The sequence below is a fragment of the Cyprinodon variegatus genome, unplaced genomic scaffold (genome assembly GCF_000732505.1).
Source record: "Cyprinodon variegatus isolate N-32 unplaced genomic scaffold, C_variegatus-1.0 Scaffold729, whole genome shotgun sequence".
NCBI classification, from domain to species: Eukaryota; Metazoa; Chordata; class Actinopteri; order Cyprinodontiformes; family Cyprinodontidae; genus Cyprinodon; species Cyprinodon variegatus.
In genome coordinates this window covers 400,333-417,818 of record NW_015151182.1, presented here as the reverse complement: position 1 = coordinate 417,818, position 17,486 = coordinate 400,333, and the positions used below count along the sequence as shown (strand labels likewise).

Sequence of the window (17,486 nt, the reverse complement as noted above, 5' to 3'; positions counted from 1 at the left end):
ATCTATCTATCTATCTATCTATCTATCTATCTATCTATCTATCTATCTATCTATCTATCTATCTATCTATCTACTGTATGTGAGAATGAGGATTTTAAATTCTATTCTGAATTTAACAGGAAGCCAATGAAGAGAAGCCAGGATAGGAGAGATATGATCTCTCTTTTTAATTTTCATCAGAACTCTGGCTGCAGCATTTTGGATCAGCTGAAGGCTTTTAACTACAGTTTGTGGACTTCCTGATAGTAAATAATTACAGCCTTGAAGTAACAAATGCATGGACTAGTTTCTCAGCATCAATCCTAGACAGGATATTTCTAATTCCTGCAATATTCCTGCATGACTTCCTTTGGCGCTTTGTACTCCTCTTCTAATAAGGGCAGATCTGTGGAGTCCACATTTGACAGCTGTTCTGTGGATAAATTGTCACACCTGAGCTGTGGATCTCTGCAGCTCATCTAGAGTCGCCGCTGAATTTGAAAGCAGAAAACTTAAAGTCATCCAGGTTTTTATGTCTTCAAGACACTAATGTAGCCTCTCTAACAGATTAGATTCATCTGGATTTATGGACAATAAAAAAAATATCTGAGTTTCATCAGTTTAACAGAGGATATTAATCCCATGCTGTCTGATAAAAAAACGACCAATTCCAACAATTCTGCCCAAGGCTGGTCCCTCATTATTCCATGTCCAGTAGATGAATCATTTGGTCTGCTCTTGTTTTGCTGTGACGCTATCATAGAGAAAAAATATCAGCTGGGCTAATGCGATTAACTTGCGATTGATTTTAGACAATAGAGACAACCTGTTTATCAGTGTTTAGCCCTGTTTTTCCACTAGACATAGCTCTGGGCTCACCTTTTTCTGTAATCCCTTTGACATGAAAACTGGCTTAGAGCTCTTCTTTAGCTAGTTACTGTTACCCTTTCTAACTTAGAAAGTATTTATAGATCAATGCAACTACGTATGTTCCTTTTGTATGTTTTCTTTGGTCTCCTTGAACTCCAGCCGGCCTCGGTATGTGACCTTCTTACCCTGAGCCTGGTTCTGCTGGAGGTGTCTTCCTGTTCAAAGGGACTTTTTCCTCTCCACTGTCGCTGCATGCATGCTTGTTGTGAGGAATCGCTGTAGAGTCAATAACAAAATGCAAGTGAATCTCTACAGTTCCAACATGTTCATCCAAAATCCTACAAGGTTATGGATTCGATGCAGAAAGCTGGTTTTCTATCCAACCATCTTGGCCACCAGAGTCAGTGGGGTTGGTGTCCATCTCCATCAGTCTATTGGCAAAAGGTGGGGTACACCCTGGATAGGTTGCCAGTTTAATGCAAGGTGACACAGAAACACAAAATCTTGCATAAACAACTGAGGACAATTCAGAGACGCCATTTAACCTAAGCGTTGTGTTTTGGAGCTGTGGGAGGAAGTGGGAGTAGTAGTACCCAAAGAAATCTGCACCATAAGCAAGGAAATGAACCCAGGACCAACAGCAACAACCTCACTAACTGTGCCACCATGCAGCCCCAGCTTTTATCTATCTGGCTATCATCTGATTGGACTGTTTCTGTAAAGTACCTTTAGATGGCATGTGTTGTGAATTTGCTCTATGTAAATAAACTTGAGTTGAATTGACTAAGCAGAGTCCTGGGAAATATTCAAAGCTTGGAGATGGTAACTTGCTTTACTGAACCATTTTTACAAGTATCCGTGAATACGAAGAACTGTGGGTCAACCAGTCCCTTAAAGATGGCCCTCAGGTATGACTGTCTGCATGTGACTCTATGACCTGTCCAGGGAGTCCTTGCAAATGACTGCTGGAGTTCAGAACCAGCACACCCCATCCTGCAGCGGGTTTAGAAGACGGGTAGATGATAGACTTCTGCATAAACTTCAAAACAATCTGTAGACATGAGTTCTGGTTGTTCTGGGGCAGAAATTCCTGCACAAATAACATATAAAGATGTTGATGATAATTGCATTTGTTGTAAGAACATTTCAGCTTCTTACTTTGATTCTTTTTGTGTCTCAGGCCCGAGGACTTTGAAGCAGTGCTGGAGTTGTCTGAGAATCCCATCGGTGACAGAATAGTTGAAGCCTTTTTCAAGCCAGGGTACACAACTGGATACCTGCTTTTCTCAGTTAATTCTAGATTATAGCCATCATGTTTTTACAGTAGTGGGTCCAGTCTGTCCGTCAGAACAGGAAATCAGTAAACATTAAGACTTCCTTCCTTTTTGCAGCCAGGAAACGGTGGACTTCCCTTCCTTTGTCCGAGTTCTGGCTCACTTTCGTCCAACTGAGAAAAACCGAAATAGAGACAAAGGACAGCCGGATCCAGCCAACAGCCGAACCCGGAAACTTAAATGTCAGTATATGTTTCAAATTCTCTCTAATTTAACTAGCATACTTTGAAAAAAAAAGAAAAAAAAGGACCAATAATTGAGAAAATGCCTGTCTTTAGTTGCCTTCCGGCTGTACGACCGGGACAGAGACGGAAAGATCTCCAGAGCGGAGCTTCTTCAGGTCTGTAACTCTTTTTCTTTTTAATAACAAAAATTATTTACTTTGCAAGAATCTTGATTTAGAAATAAGCTCAACATTTGATTTAACAACAAAAAGCTAACTGATCCAAATTGATGCAGAACATATCCTTACAATTCTGAATGCGTGTTTAATTCAGTTTACTGATAGAGTGCCAACTAGGGGTGTAAATAATAATCGTTTTGTATCGATGCATCGATCCAACAGCCAACGATCCGATGCATCGACACGTCCGCAAAGAGAATCGATTCATGTTTTTTTTTTTTTCCTCCGGTCTATTTTTATCCATTTGCTCCTGGGCGTAATTCTCCCTTCCGTGCTGCGGTGGCGCTAAACCTATTTTGCCCTCCTACCTCGCTTCCTGGTTATACTCTTACAGCAGTGTGTTGCAGTGAGCTTGACTCAGACATTTTTAAATTATGCTCAATATTGAAGCGTGGTCTGTGCTGAACGCTGTGGGTCTAGATACGGCCGAGGCGGCGAGGAAGTGGGGGCGAGTTTAGTCCGACGACGGAGGGACATGAGGGCCAAAAAGAGCGGAGATCCAGGTGGAAAAAGGGTCCCAGCGTTCTCGCGCACCTCGCTCTTCTAGCCGGTCAAACTTCACGAGTTGTTTTCCGCAAAACAAGCCGGCCCCCTGTCTGCGGCACTGTTTGCGGTCAGCTACAATTTGGGAGAGCAGCAGCGGAGCGTCTGTGGAGGAGCCGAGGTATTGAATTGCACTCATTGCACTGATTTTCTGCAGTATTTTTGCAGTATTTTTTGATGCAACTTTTCTACTTCTGTTATTTGCTGTTGTTTCTAAAAAAAAAATTCATAACGATATTACAGCTTTCATTGATTTATTTCGAACTTAAAACTTTGTTTAGTCTGTAAGGTGTAAAAAAAAAATAAAAAATTTACCGATTAACAGAATCGAATCGTGGTGTATTCTTGAGTATCTAATATAATCGAATCGTTGGGTCAGGAAATCGATACTGAATCGAATCGCCATGATGGATGTGATTTACACACCTAGTAAATACAATGCATTTATTTGGGGTCCCTTGAATCTGTTATTTTGCTTTGTTTCATGATACAGAGAAAATATTTAAAAGATAAGAGTGGGTTTTACCTCTTTTTACTTCTGCACAATTGTGTATCTTTAAAGGTAAATACAGGATAAATCCACATATAACAGACATATTTAGACTATATTTTGTTAAATAGAGACAGATTTACTTTCTGTTTTAGTCGCTGGTAATTTCAAATGCAAACCTTTTCAAAGTGGAAAAAAGTCATAATTCCTCATTCATCAGAGCCAATGTTGCTTCAAAATTGATAAACAGCATCTAGTGTGTGTGTAGAGCTTATAAAATCTTACAAATGTAGCAAGAAATGCTGCTTTTCTTTTAAACAAAAACACTTCAAGCATAAAAAAATGAGCATGCATATTTTTGCATGGGACCAATGACATCAGACCAATAGTGTCCCTACTAAAGTTGAAATCAAAGGAGAGAACGGAGCTTTTAGCCTGGTTCTACTGAAAGCTTTTCACTGCATTTTGTGATTTGCGTGATAGGAAAAGTTATAGTTTAGTCCTGAACAAATACATAAACTATATCCTCAGTGTCACCCTTGGACAAGATATTTTGATTTTTGCAATATTCTGGAGATTAAAGAAGGAAATTCATGAACCTGTTTAAAGCAGGATTTTAATCACAAGTCCCGATCAAAAAATAACACCAAGTGTTTTTTTTTATGTGATTATCTGAGGCCAATTTAATCCGGATGAAAAGACTCACTCATAAGCTTCTTTTTAAAGTCTGTTCTAAAACAATAACTGGTCTAAAACAAGTCATCTAGGTTTTTATGTCTATGTAATGGGCGACTTTCTTCAAGATGTGTGGACCAATATACCTCAGTATTGTCAGCATAACAGTGGAAAATAAGCACATGCTGTCTGATAATTCTACAAATTTAACCCATAATTATAACAAAGGAAATTAACCATAGAACCGGTTTAAACCCCAACATGAACAGAATCCACAAAGCCAAAGCAGAGAACAGTGAAGGGGTCTAAAATTTGATCCAGCAGCCTGCAAAACCTTTGTCCCTCTCACGGTTCTGGTCCGTTCCTCGCCCTGACCCCTTTCTAAGTGCAGCATTTGAGTTAGGTACAGGTCTCAACTTTGACTAGGCCACTTTTCATTAGATGTGCTGCTGTTGGGCCTCATGCAATAACTGTTGGTACAAACAGATTCCTTCCTTAATCGTCCGTGCGAGTGATTTAGGAGGACTTCACCATTTTTCTCCTATTTCTCAGCTTCTCTCAGGTACAAACAAATTTCACTAGTGCTCCAGACTTTACGTTTGAGTCTTACACAATCAGTCAGCTGTTTCCCAAACTTAGTTTTTCAGTAAATGACCACATTTATTGTTACTCAGAAGTAAATATCCATTTTATTGTTGTATATCATTATGTATTTTGCAACTCCAAAATCTTAGTTTACACTTTTATTCCCTGATGCCCGAGCAATCGTTCAATACACTTTCAGCTGGCATGTTAGTATCAAGAGTATCAAGAGTAATTTGGTTTAATTTATTATCCGTTCATGAAAAGAAAGAACAGTCAGAGATCAAGCTACTATTGAAATAACATCTGGAAAAGAAAATGGAAAAAAGATGGATAGAAGTTCAGAAAAACTCCTTTAACGCTGAGGCGTGAATTCAATTTGATTGATTGGGTTTGGGTCTGTTTGAATTTGTTAAATACACACACCTAATTAAAATGTCTGCCTATTAAAAGGAGATTTTGCAAAAAGTTGCCATGTTGGTTTACAGTAAACTGACATTAAGCATTTGCATCATATTTTGCACCTCACGCTTCCATCAGTAGTTTTCATTGACTGTTGTTCATTGTTAAGGAAAACTCTGTGTTTAAACCTTAAAGCTTATTTCCCCGGTTCTGATCACTCGGGAACAGTGTTGTATAAAGTACTGAAATCTCGGAGTCAAGTACCTCTCCAAAATATGACTTATGGAAAAGTCCAAGTCGCTGACTGAAATGTTACTTGACTAAAAGTCTTAAAGTATCTGAGATGGCTTCAACTTAAGTATAAGAATTACTGTAAAATTAGATGTACTCAAGTAATGTAGGGAAAAGTATAAGTAAAAAGTAAGTGCAGTTTGAATGACATTTTTTCACATTTTGGTAAACTTTGAAGGTTAAATTCACTTAAAATAATATAAACAACCAAGTGTAGGATAAATTTAGACTGGCTTTGCCAAACAGGCGTATCTTATTGGTGTTGATGAACAAGCCCAGGCAAGACCTGACTTTGCAGTCATTAGGCGGGGTCAAAACACATCGTTTCTCTCGCTCATTTTATTTTTTTTTTACTTAGTAACCAAACCAAACATTGAAAATGTTTTGGAGTAAAAGTATGCAATTAAGTTTGTAAATGTAGTGAAGTAAAAGTGAAAGTTCTCAAAAAAATGTATACTCTTGGAAAGTATAAAGTACTCCAAAATATACTTAAGTACAGTAGTGAAGTATTTTTACTTCGTTACTATACAACACTGCTCGGGAAATATATATGAATAAAATAACCGTGAGACATGAGAACAGATTTTGACAGAAACTGTAATCTTAATCAGACCAGAAGTTGCTCTGAGTTACAGAAGGCAGCTGCTTACCAACGGAGCTCATTTCTCGTTGAAGTGGCACCGAATCGCAGTTACAGAAGCATTTTATTCAACTCCAGTCTGCCACATCATTAACTCAAACACATATGTGAATTAGGATATAGAACATATAGGACATAATGACTTTTTTCATCCTGACAGAGCAAAAGTCCTAATAAACGACTTGGGAAAACATTAGTTCTGACATGTAACAAGCAGATGTTATTAGGGTTGAACAGACATAAAAATCATAAATAAAATAATCCTAACAGACCAAATTTTATTGTTTTTTTTTTTGTGTTCTGTACCAGTGCAACCATGGCCTTTACCCCCCTTGTAATGTATGTCCCACTGCTTGGCTTTTACTGAGCTGTTTATTTCTATTGCTCCGCTCCATCAGCAGAACTTTGATCTGCTTAACATTAAAGTTATTCTTCTTTGTCTTCATGCCTTTTCTATGAATGAACACCATCAGACAAAGCAGGGAAGGTTGTACCCTTATATGGCACTATGTGGGATAATTATTGAATTATGCAGATTTACATTTTACAGGAACGTGTGCTCATTTAAGCACTTTTAGATTGTATCAAGTTTATCAGGATCCTTTAGGATCATTAACTGAAGTTAAGAGCAAATGGTAGAAGAAAATGTGAGAGAAATTTACAAGAATAAGAAGATGTTGTTGCATGAGGTCCATTGTTCCATTGATCACCCAGAATGGAGCAGACTTCAGATGTTGGCTGAAGAACTCACATCTGACTTTAGATTATTTTGGTCTAATGAGGAGATTGGGTTCCATTTGGAGACTTAAGGTGGAAGTTGTGCGGCTCCTGAACACGTCCATATCATCAACCCGGATGGTTCAGCCAAACTCAAAGAGACTGCCCAGAGCAGAACAACCCTCCACACCATAACTCAGAACCCATGTTGGAGGCGGGTTGTAAACAGTGCCGTTAATCTGATCACTGATGATCAATCGGCAGAGGAACCAGACCAGGCTGGTGGTTTAGATGGTTGGTTCTGCAGATATTTTGACCAACTGGTTCCGGAATTAAAAGAGTTTACAACTCTACAGATCAGACCTGTTGTATTGTGTTCTGATGCATGACAGCCTAAAGCTTAAAGACATCCAATTTGACATCCTTCTGCATGTATCGGTTCCACTTCTTCAGCACCCAGTTGGAGGAACTTCATGTTTCAGTTGAATTCAAAAGAAAACGCAAAATCTAATCTAAATACAACAAAGAATCAGAACCTTGACCCAGAATAAAACCTGATACTTCTGCATAAAAGCCGCCATGAGACCCGGTTATTGAAAAAATGCTGGTTCTGCTACTGCCAGGTGCTGAGGGAAATGCTGGGTATGCAGGTGACAGAGGAGCAGCTGCAGAGCATCGCAGAGAGGGCCATCCAGGAAGCCGACCTGGACAAGGACGGCGCCATCTCCTTCGATGAGTTCAGGAAGGTGGGTCCACTTGAGCTTGGTTCTGCTTTCATTTTACTAACTGTAAGACATCTTAATGATGAGGTATCGTCATTAAGTTACTGGAGGTCAGGTTAACTCCACCCAGAGCCAAAGAACCAGAACAGTTTGTTTTTCAGACGATCCGCTCTAAAGAACTAACTTGTGTCTTTGCTCAGATTAAAGGTTTAAACACAGGAAGGTGTGACTCTGTGCAGTAACATTTGTTCCATTATTGTGGCTAAGAATGCATTAAAAAATTCTATCTAAAAAAAAAGCAAACAAAAACATTTTAATCACAAACATTTTGAAAGTAACTTCTCTGGTTTCTTAAAATAACCAGAGGATGAGTTAATAAGTTATTTTTTTTTTTAAATATTAACATATTTTCAAATTCTATTTTTTCGCATTTTTTTTTATCTTAAATTATTTATAATTGTTTTTTTGTTTTTTTTTATAAATCTTTTTTTTTTTATTTGTCCTTTTCAGATTTTTACAAATTGCATACTTTCAAATTTTAACACGTCAGTCATTTCACTCATGAGGCTTTCCTCTGCAAAGCTGCATTTCTATTGGTCTGCATGGATGTTGGTAACAACGTTTTGATTGGTCAAGAGCGAGAATTTGTATGGGGCGGGAAGTTAAGAGAATGTGTTCTATAAAAGCCACTTCGAAAAAGCATTTTAAAAAAACAATGAAAAATAAAGTCTGAAAAAAGAAATGTTAAAAAAAACATTAGGAAAATAATTTGGTAAGATTGATGGTAAACTGCCAGGAACACTGATCATGATGAGCAAAGAATCTCCATGAGACTGAGGCAGAAATGTTTCATTTAAGTAGAAAATGCATTTATCCAGCAATAATAAAATACTTTTTTTTATTGGATTAATCACTGCAGAAGCTCAGATTTCTGTACATTTAGGGCTGCATTTCAGCACTTTCTCCATTTTAAATGTCTAGCAGGTTTTTACCATTTGTCCTGCTGAGTTCTGAAACAGATCAGAAATCAGGATGATTTCACTCAGACTGATCACTTATTGTGTTAAAATGACGCTGTTGCGGCATCAGCTTCCAGCTTTATTGAAGTCCAAACGTTAAAAAGTAACCAGATGAAATGACGTTTTGGTTTTATTTTTATCTGCTCCCAACTCCTCTTCACTCCCGAAGGGCACATGATTAATTTGCAGTGCAGGCTGGAATGCAGTCGGTGTTAAATGACACTGATGTGTATGTTGCTCATTTACGCAGTCAGCAGTCCTTTGCTGCAACCATGTTTGACTTTTTATTGAGACTTTTCTTTTATCTTCATATTTCTGTAAGATTAGCTTTTTGCTCCTCAGTGGAGAAATATTGCACTCTTCCTTCTGCAGTCATAGTTTTGAGCGCAGGTTAGTTAAACCTGGACTGAGTTAGCCAGTTGATAACCAGCTTGGTGGCACCACTGTCATTGTTGTGGATTGGTTAGACTGAAGTAATCCCACTAGGCTGAGTTTAGCTTGTGGTTTAGCTATTTTCAACCCAACAGTCCAAAAATCCTCTACCTCTACCCAAACCTCAGCAGCTACTTAAACCTGCATGTTTCTGACACCATTTCTGATTTTTATCATAGTTATGGGAGCATTTTCAATTCTTTAAGTTGTGAAAATGACTAAGTCAAGATTAGAATAAGTCAAGTCAAAAAGTCAAGTCTAAAATATTAGAATCCTGTAAAACAGAAAGGACCATGAGATCAAAAGTATTGATTTAATCTTCTGATTCAATAGAATACGAGTTTATTAAATGGTAATGATAAATAATAAGCAACTTTAAATGACAGGAAGATACATGTTATCGTTTATTTAAAACAAATAGAAAAAACAAGAATAAACTGATGATTCAGCTTTAGCTCCCGTTCTAAATATGTTTTGTTTTCAGTCGCTGGAGAAAGTGAACATCGACCACAAGATGAGTATTCGCTTCCTGGAATAAAGATGCAGCTTCAACCGAGGATCTGAAGACTTGTCTCTGACTGGTCTCACCTGCTGCTGGATCTGGACAGACACCCATTTACAAGACCTGCTCCACATGCTGGGCTTTAGACAACAGGGGGAGGGGAAGCATACATTTAGTGGTCATCAAGAAGGTTAGAGTCTAGTGAAAATGGTTCTATGAAAACGAAGCGAATCAATTATAGATCCATCAAATAGGGAAGAGGGAAATAGTTAAAGCCTTAGTCTCTTTAATTTTAATCATTCTGATTTCCAGAGATGAAATCCCGACATTTAGCATCTCAGAAAAGGTTGAGAAAAAGTTGAATATTGAAACCTGATGTCATACCCTAATCAGCTTATTAACACAGGATTGAAAGTCATCAAAAGATCCAAGCATATTCATAGAGGTGCGAGTGAAAGGAAAAGATGCGTCAGTAAAAATTAGAGCAAGAAGATTTGGGGGAGCTTAGTAGAGAGGTCGAGGTCCACTGCGCATCCTACACATAGGCTACAAGCCCAAAAGTCATCTACTTAACTGAAAGGAAAATTTGCATTTTCATTTAATTTACCAGGATGCTTTAGAGAACCTCCTGCTTGAGAAGGCTGCTCACACTAAGCCTAAATATGCCTGTTAAAAGAGTTCCTGTTAAAAGAGAGTTATTTCTCTCCACTATCCCTGTATACATGCTCAATGCAGGAGAATATCTACCATCAGAGAGGCTGGTTTCCTTTTTTTAGCAGAACTTGGCACTGGCTTACCTGCCAAAGCGTCTTTCCAATAACCATATTGGTACTGGTTTTGATTGGGCTGCAACTGGGTCTGACCTATAGAAACCCTATAAACGCTAACCCTAATGACCTTCTGTAACAACTACTATTAAATGTGGAAAAAGGCATCAATAAAACCTTTTGAAGCTCACTGGAATCATATTGTTTTCTCAAATTAAATGTTTTTGCTTTGTCACAGGTCGATGTCGAGGCCTCTGTATGCACCCTCCAGAAAACGTCTGCGCTTTACAGCTCAATCACTCCAACTATAAATGTAGAAATAGTTCTCCTCTTGGTTTTACTTTCATTCATAAATAAATCACTGTTCTTAAAAGAAGCCTCATCCAACAGTTTCTACCACCACCAAAGACGTTAAAAGGGTGGTTAGAGGTCCCTGAGGGAGGTCAGCTACCTCCTGGAGATGGTCTGGGCTCAGGCTGTGCGGGGAAACCTACCAGTCTCTCCACAGCATGAGGCAGGTCATCAGAGGGTCCTTTCTGTCAGGTCAACCATGGTTCTACTATAGAACATATAAACTCAAGCATCCTGGCTAAATATAAATTAACGAGTTTAGGTACAAAGAAAAACACAAACTATTATTACGGAACAAATTTCTTTAATTTCAGGTTCTTCAACGTTTATCGGTCTTTCATGTCATACAATATTATAGTTTTCCTCTCGGAAAATTACTTGTACATATTTTGTCCTATATCCCTCTACATTTGTTAAACTAAGGCTTTGGTAAACCCATTTCATGCACTAAATATTCATCCACAGGAGTAAAGAGATGTTTTCAGTAGAGATTTAAAAAGATACAAAGACACATCGTCACATTCATTGTTCTTAGTGTTAAAAATCTCATATCTGCAGAAAAAATGTAAAAGGACATCAAATGGCTTCAAAATGCAAAATAAAAAAAATAAATAAATAAAGATATGTTGAGATAAGAAGGAAATATATGGAATTAAACCCAACCTAAGAAAACTAGACATGCTTCATTGTAAACTGGAGCTCGTCAGGGAACTGGTTCCCGCACAAAAATCACTAAGGAAGGAACTGAAATCCTAACAAGCCCTGTGATTCAGTGGGAACCCTAAGGAGGTTCTCACAGCAGACTACAGTAACAGCTATGTCATCATATCAGAATATATGAATACAAATATGATTATGTTAGTAGATAGATGTAACCAATAATATTGGTTTTCTAGGAGATTCTTCACCATACACCAGAACACCAGTTAGAGCAAAGTTAGAGCAATGTCCGGCTGTTATGTTCGCAATATAGAAAAACCTAGCTGCTACGTCCGTGTCTGGACGTAGAGCGATGTTACAGAAACAATGGCTGCTACGTCCGTGTCTGGACGTAGAGCGATGTTACAGAAACAATGGCTGCTACGTCCGTGTCTGGACGTAGAGCGATGTTACAGAAACGTTGGCTGCTACGTTCGTGTCTGGACGTAGAGCGACGTTACAGAAACGTCGGCTGCTACAATAATGTCTGAACGTAGAGCGACGTTACAGAAACGTCGGCTGCTATATCCATGTCTGGACATACAGAAACGCTACAGAAACATTGGCTGCAACGTCCATGTCTGGACATAGAGCGGTGTTAAAGAAATGACGGCTGACACGACCGTGTCTGGACGTAGAGCGACGTTACAGTAACTTCGGCTGCAACGTTCGTGTCTGGACGTAGAGCAGCATTACAGAAACATTGGCTCCTATGCCCGTGTCTGGACGTAGAGCGACGTTACAGAAACGATGGCTGCTACATCCGTTTCTGGAAGTAGAGTGATGTTACAGAAAGGCTGGCCGCTACGTCACTGTCTGGACGAAGAGCGACGTTGCAGAAACGTTGGCTGTACGTTACTGTCTGGACGTAGAGCGTTGTTGCAGAAACGTCAGCCACTACGTCCGTGTCTTGACATAGAGCGACATTACAGAACTGCAGCCGCTACGTCCAGGTCTGGACGTAGAGCGACGTTGCAGAAACGTTGGCTGTACGTCACTGTCTGGACGTAGAGCAACATTATAGAAACATCAGCTGCTACGTCCGTATCTGGATGTAGAGCGATGTTAGATTCACAACGGCTGGTACATCACTGTCTGAACGTAGAGTGAAGTTACAGAAACATCCAGCTTCAGCATCCATGTCAGGACATAGGTTGACGTTATAGAAACTTCTGGCTGTTACGTCCATTTCTGGATATAGAACAATGTTATAGAAACATCTGTCTGCTATATCTGTTTTCTGATATAGAGGAATGTTACAAAAACATCAAACCGCTAGGTCAGTATCTGGACATAGTGCGTTGTGTAGGAAACATCCACACGTAGAGGGACTTTACAGAATTGTGTCTGCCTTGTCCATGTCCAGATGTACTGCGGCATTCCAGAAACAGTGGTTGCTATTTCACTGCCTGGATCAAATCAGTCTAAATCAGTTGGCTCAAAGACAGGAAACTACTTTTGTCTTGTGTGGATTTTCATATGAATATTCAAAGTTGACTTTTGGCGAAACCTTTGACCACAAACATCACAAAAAAATGGTTTCTCTCCCGTGTGGATTCGCAGGTGATCATTCAAACTCGTCTTTAGGCTGAACCTCTGTTCACAAAACTCACAACTGAATGATTTCTCTCCTGTATGGATTCTCATGTGTCTGTTTAGATTGGACTTCCTGCCAAATCTTTGTCCACAGAAACCACAACAATACGGTTTCTGACCTGTGTGGATTCTCAGGTGTATTTTTAAATTGGACTTTCGGTCAAACCTTTGTCCACAGACGTCACAGCAGAACGGCTGCTGACCTGCGTGGACTCGCATATGAATGTTTAGATGAGTCTTTCGCTCAAATTTCTGGTCACAAACTTCACAGGGATAGGTCTCCTGTCCTGTGTGGATTGTCATGTGTCGGTTTAAAGTGGACTTTTGTCTGAACCTTTGTCCACAGAGGTCGCAGCGGAATGCTTTCTGTCCTGTGTGGATCTGGATGTGTCTGTTTAAAGTGGTCTTAAGGCTGAAGGTTTGCCCACAGACGTCACAGCTAAACGGTTTCAGTCCCGTGTGGATTCTCAGGTGATCATTTAGGGTCTTTTTCAGACTAAAGCTCTGGCCACAAACGTCACAACCAAAGGGTTTCTCCCCTGTGTGGATTCTCAGATGATCGCTCAAGGTTCTCTTCAGACTGAACCTCTGACCACAAACATCGCAACAAAATGGTTTTTCTCCGGAGTGGTTCCTGACATGGACGTTCCAGCATTTCTTCAGACTAAACCTCTGTCCACAAACATCACAACCGAATGGTCTCTCTCCTGTGTGGCTCCTGATGTGTTCGTTTAGATAATGTTTCTTCTTAAAGGTTTTACCGCAGTCGTCACAGATGAAACACTTTCGGCTGACGGTGCTTCCGGCTGACTCAGGAGTATCGCTCTCCTTCCACTTGGTCCTTATGTCTGCGTTTTCAGGACCACGGTCTGACACCTTAAAGTCAGGGTTCTTTGCACCATCCTTTTCTTCATCACTCATCTCAGCTTCTGTGGAGTTGAGAACGCGAACCAGAGTGTTTGGGTGCTTGCTGGCTTCACGTTCTTTGTCATCGGTATCTGGTTTCTTGTGCTCAACTGAGCTGCTGCTTGGGAGATCTCCGTCTTCTTCCTCATCCTCACTTTTTACAATGACTTTAATGACTGGAAAACTGCTGGTATCAGTGTCGTCACTCTCGTCAACGTGCTCGCCCTCTGGATCAATCCACAGTTCCTCCTGTTCCTCCTTTATGTGGACGGGCTGCGGATCCAGCTGCTCCTCATCAGAACTGCACGTTTCTGGAGCTTCTTCTTTAACCAGCACCCTTTGCTGAACATCTTCAGGGAATACTGAAACACAAGACAGACACCATGAAAACACCTTCCTTGATGAACTATAAGTTTCTGAGAAATGCTCTATGGATCTGATTCTGGACACCATTCCATCCGATAGCATCCTTTGATATGATCCCTCATCAGTAAATCTAATAAAACAGTTCAGCTGCTTTCAGTCCTAAATTGATTGCCGCAGTCTCTCATCCTGGTCAAACCAGTTCCAGTTAGCTGGCTGTTCCTCAGGGTTCTGTCCTGGGGCTATTTTTCATTATCAATCCACCTTGATCACATTTCTCCCACATACTCTGATAGTTGCCATCAATAGGAATATTTCTCCTTCAGACCTTCTATGAAGATCTGTTATCTTAAACTAACATTAACCAGATCAATCTGAAGTTGAATCCATGACGTTAGCCAGTCTGTAAATGATGGTAACCTTTCAATGTAAAATAATTGATATGACCCACTGGGCGACCAGGTGATGCTTTGAAAGTATTTAGGGAAAACTATTTAGTTTCATTGCAATGCCATCTAAAGCATGGTGCCCTACCTAGAAACATGGAGGAACCCGTAAGTAAGGAGGCATGGATGTCTCTTTGTGGGCAGGAAAGGAGGATGCTGAGCTTATTCCTGTATCTACTGAACAATGAGTTTAGTCTCTTTACTTTGCTCACCACAGTCCACTGACGCTTTACACACTATTGATCACTGCATGCACTGGAAAAGCCTGCTACAGTTTATACACGCTGTGAGATTTCAAAGGGTAAATCTGACTGCTTCCTCTTTCAATTGACAGATTTTATTTGATATTTTCCCCAAAATCGGAAATATTTTTCTGTCCAACTGATGAAATTCCAGCTTAATCTGACTAAACTAGACCTAGGGTCTGTTTCAGTTGGAGCTACGGAAGCCCTCTTGCAGAATAAGGTTTCCCCTTTCGGTGTAAATGAGCGCAAAGTGACCTCTTATAACATCTCAGATTAGGGGTGGACGATATATTGAATATACTCGATATATCTTGAGTTTCCCGTGCACAATAGTTCAAATGACTAATAGAACCATCGAGTACAAATTCGCATTTTGATATTAAGCCATCTGCATCTATTTCGTTAAGTTACATATTTCCCACATTTTTTGAATGCATCATAAAACTCTCCTAACAGAATTATTTTGTGTGCGGCACGCCCACATTACAGCAACCGACAAAGGAAATATGACGACAGCAGGTGTTTCAGCTGCGCAACATATGGCAGTGGGTTGGATGTCACACCGAGAATGTCAAACAAAAGGAGCTAATTTGTAATTTGCTTCAAATGGTAGCTGTACATGTTAATGTTCATGTGTTTACTGTTCATTAGTTGATTTAAGACAATTTGTGAATAAATATACAAGATATTGTACTTCATATGGTGTTAATGTAAGTTAAAATGCATTGAAATATTATCAGGTACACAATCATATGTTTTCTTTGTTTAAAAAGCCCTTTAACCGGCTGCTGCTGAATTCTTGTGTAAAACTGACTCTGAAATCCCACGTGATTTCGTTAATCTTGCAAGATCTCGAAAAGGCGGTAAAAAATAAATGTTAACAAGGAAATATTCAGTGGGATTATTACTGCAAAGGTGAACCTGAAGGGTGCTGAAGATTAAGAAACTGAACCAGAGAGATCTTAAAGAACTTGACCTCTTTTCATGACAAGCAGCCAATGAGGAACGTTTAGTTTGGCTTTTATTTATCAGAACTAAAGCTGGTTGGACCTGTAGCCCTCATATTTTCCTTTACATTTTGGTAAAATATATTTCCTGTCCTGTGTGTTTACTCAAAGTTCTTACGGCGTCACGAGGCATGATGTCCCATGATGTTATGGTATGAGGAGGCTGCATCTGTATGGGCTTCAATTAATAAACGTCCTTTTTAAAGAATCGACTTGTGTCTGTGGTGTCGTGAAGAACAGTACAAATGTATCCCACCACCTAAAAAAGTAATCCGCATGTCAGCGTCTCCCTGCGCACCAATTCAAACGTTTAAGAAATCAGCTGTGAAGGGGATGACATTGGCTTCGTCGTTTGAAAAAGCGATCCCATATGAGAGAAAAATCAACACGTGGAGGGAAATCACAGACCCTAATTATTAAGTTATTTAATTTTTTTTAGATGCCCTAATACCTGTGATGTTATGTGGTCTTGATAAGAGGTTTTGCAGACATTTGACAATGTTCTCAATTTTAAAACTTTTTATGCTTCTTTAAAATTCCCAGCCCGTAAAAATCGATGCAAACGATTTTGCGATGCTCTGATAATGCTCTTATTTTTGAAAAGCAGTTTTGTTTTTGTAATCTGAGGTCAATTAATTTTTTCATACTGTATTTTTAGAGCCATTTTTTATTTTACATTTTATTTAGTATTGTGTGTTTTTGGTTTGTTTCCTGTTTGGTGAGATCTGTTTGACACCGAAAGAAATAATGCAGCAGTATTGTATGGGAAAAGCATTGAGCTGGTTAATATAAAATTTTAAAATGTTTTAAATTTTAGCCAAAACTTTGATTGAGTATATCATTGCAATTTATCTGGCCAGCCAAAGCAATTTGCAAGGCAGGCGGGCGAGTAGTATCCTATGTCATGAAGTCTGCTGGTTGTTGATCTCTGAGGACTACAGAGGAGAGGAAGAAGAGCGGAAAGTCATGTGGGGGAAACGGCACCAACAGGAAGAGACTACAGCTAGCTTCAGGCTAGCTATAGGAGCTAGCTGCAATGATCCAAGTCTACAAAGGGGTACAGCTGCAGATTGAATAAGTCCACCGACAAGACAAACACTGAAGACTAGAGAGACTAAAGCTGCCTGGGAGTAGAACGGTGCTACATCAGAGAAGCCGGCCATGCTGGCAGAGCTAGGAGATGCTACGGTGGATGCACCTAGCCTCTGGGCCAGAGGTAACCAATTAAAAATCAGCAGGGTCCAAATAAAGAAAACCATCAACCAGTAAAGGTTCTGAGACATTTTTGATTATAATCTGTTACTTTAAACTGAATTTAACACTGAAATAAAAAGCATTTTTTTATGCATCCATGTTATACATTAAATTTTTTTAGAAAAAAAATAGAAACATTTTCGATTTTAAAAACTAAAGTGTTTTTTGAAGTCGAGAACAACAATCGTTCAGTTTTGTAAATAGACAATTTCCTGATTCACAGGTTCACATAGATTTTCTTAACAATCAAC

At 39.4% G+C, this 17,486-nt stretch overlaps 2 protein-coding genes across 2 annotated transcripts in view; one reads left to right on the top strand and one right to left on the bottom strand.

The window, feature by feature from the left end:
- LOC107097862 (calcineurin B homologous protein 2-like) overlaps positions 1-10,060 on the top strand; it is a 16,939-nt gene extending 6,879 nt beyond the window's left edge. Inside the window, exons 3-7 of the mRNA XM_015395185.1 lie at positions 2,030-2,110; positions 2,241-2,365; positions 2,462-2,523; positions 7,550-7,672; positions 9,584-10,060. Coding sequence (XP_015250671.1) covers positions 2,030-2,110; positions 2,241-2,365; positions 2,462-2,523; positions 7,550-7,672; positions 9,584-9,637 — 445 coding nt within the window. The 3' untranslated portion in view covers positions 9,638-10,060. The remainder of the gene's footprint in view (positions 1-2,029; positions 2,111-2,240; positions 2,366-2,461; positions 2,524-7,549; positions 7,673-9,583) is intronic.
- A 2,241-nt stretch (positions 10,061-12,301) lies between these two features.
- LOC107097861 (zinc finger protein OZF-like) overlaps positions 12,302-17,486 on the bottom strand; it is an 8,666-nt gene continuing 3,481 nt past the window's right edge. Inside the window, exon 2 of the mRNA XM_015395184.1 lies at positions 12,302-14,282. Coding sequence (XP_015250670.1) covers positions 12,871-14,282 — 1,412 coding nt within the window. The 3' untranslated portion in view covers positions 12,302-12,870. The remainder of the gene's footprint in view (positions 14,283-17,486) is intronic.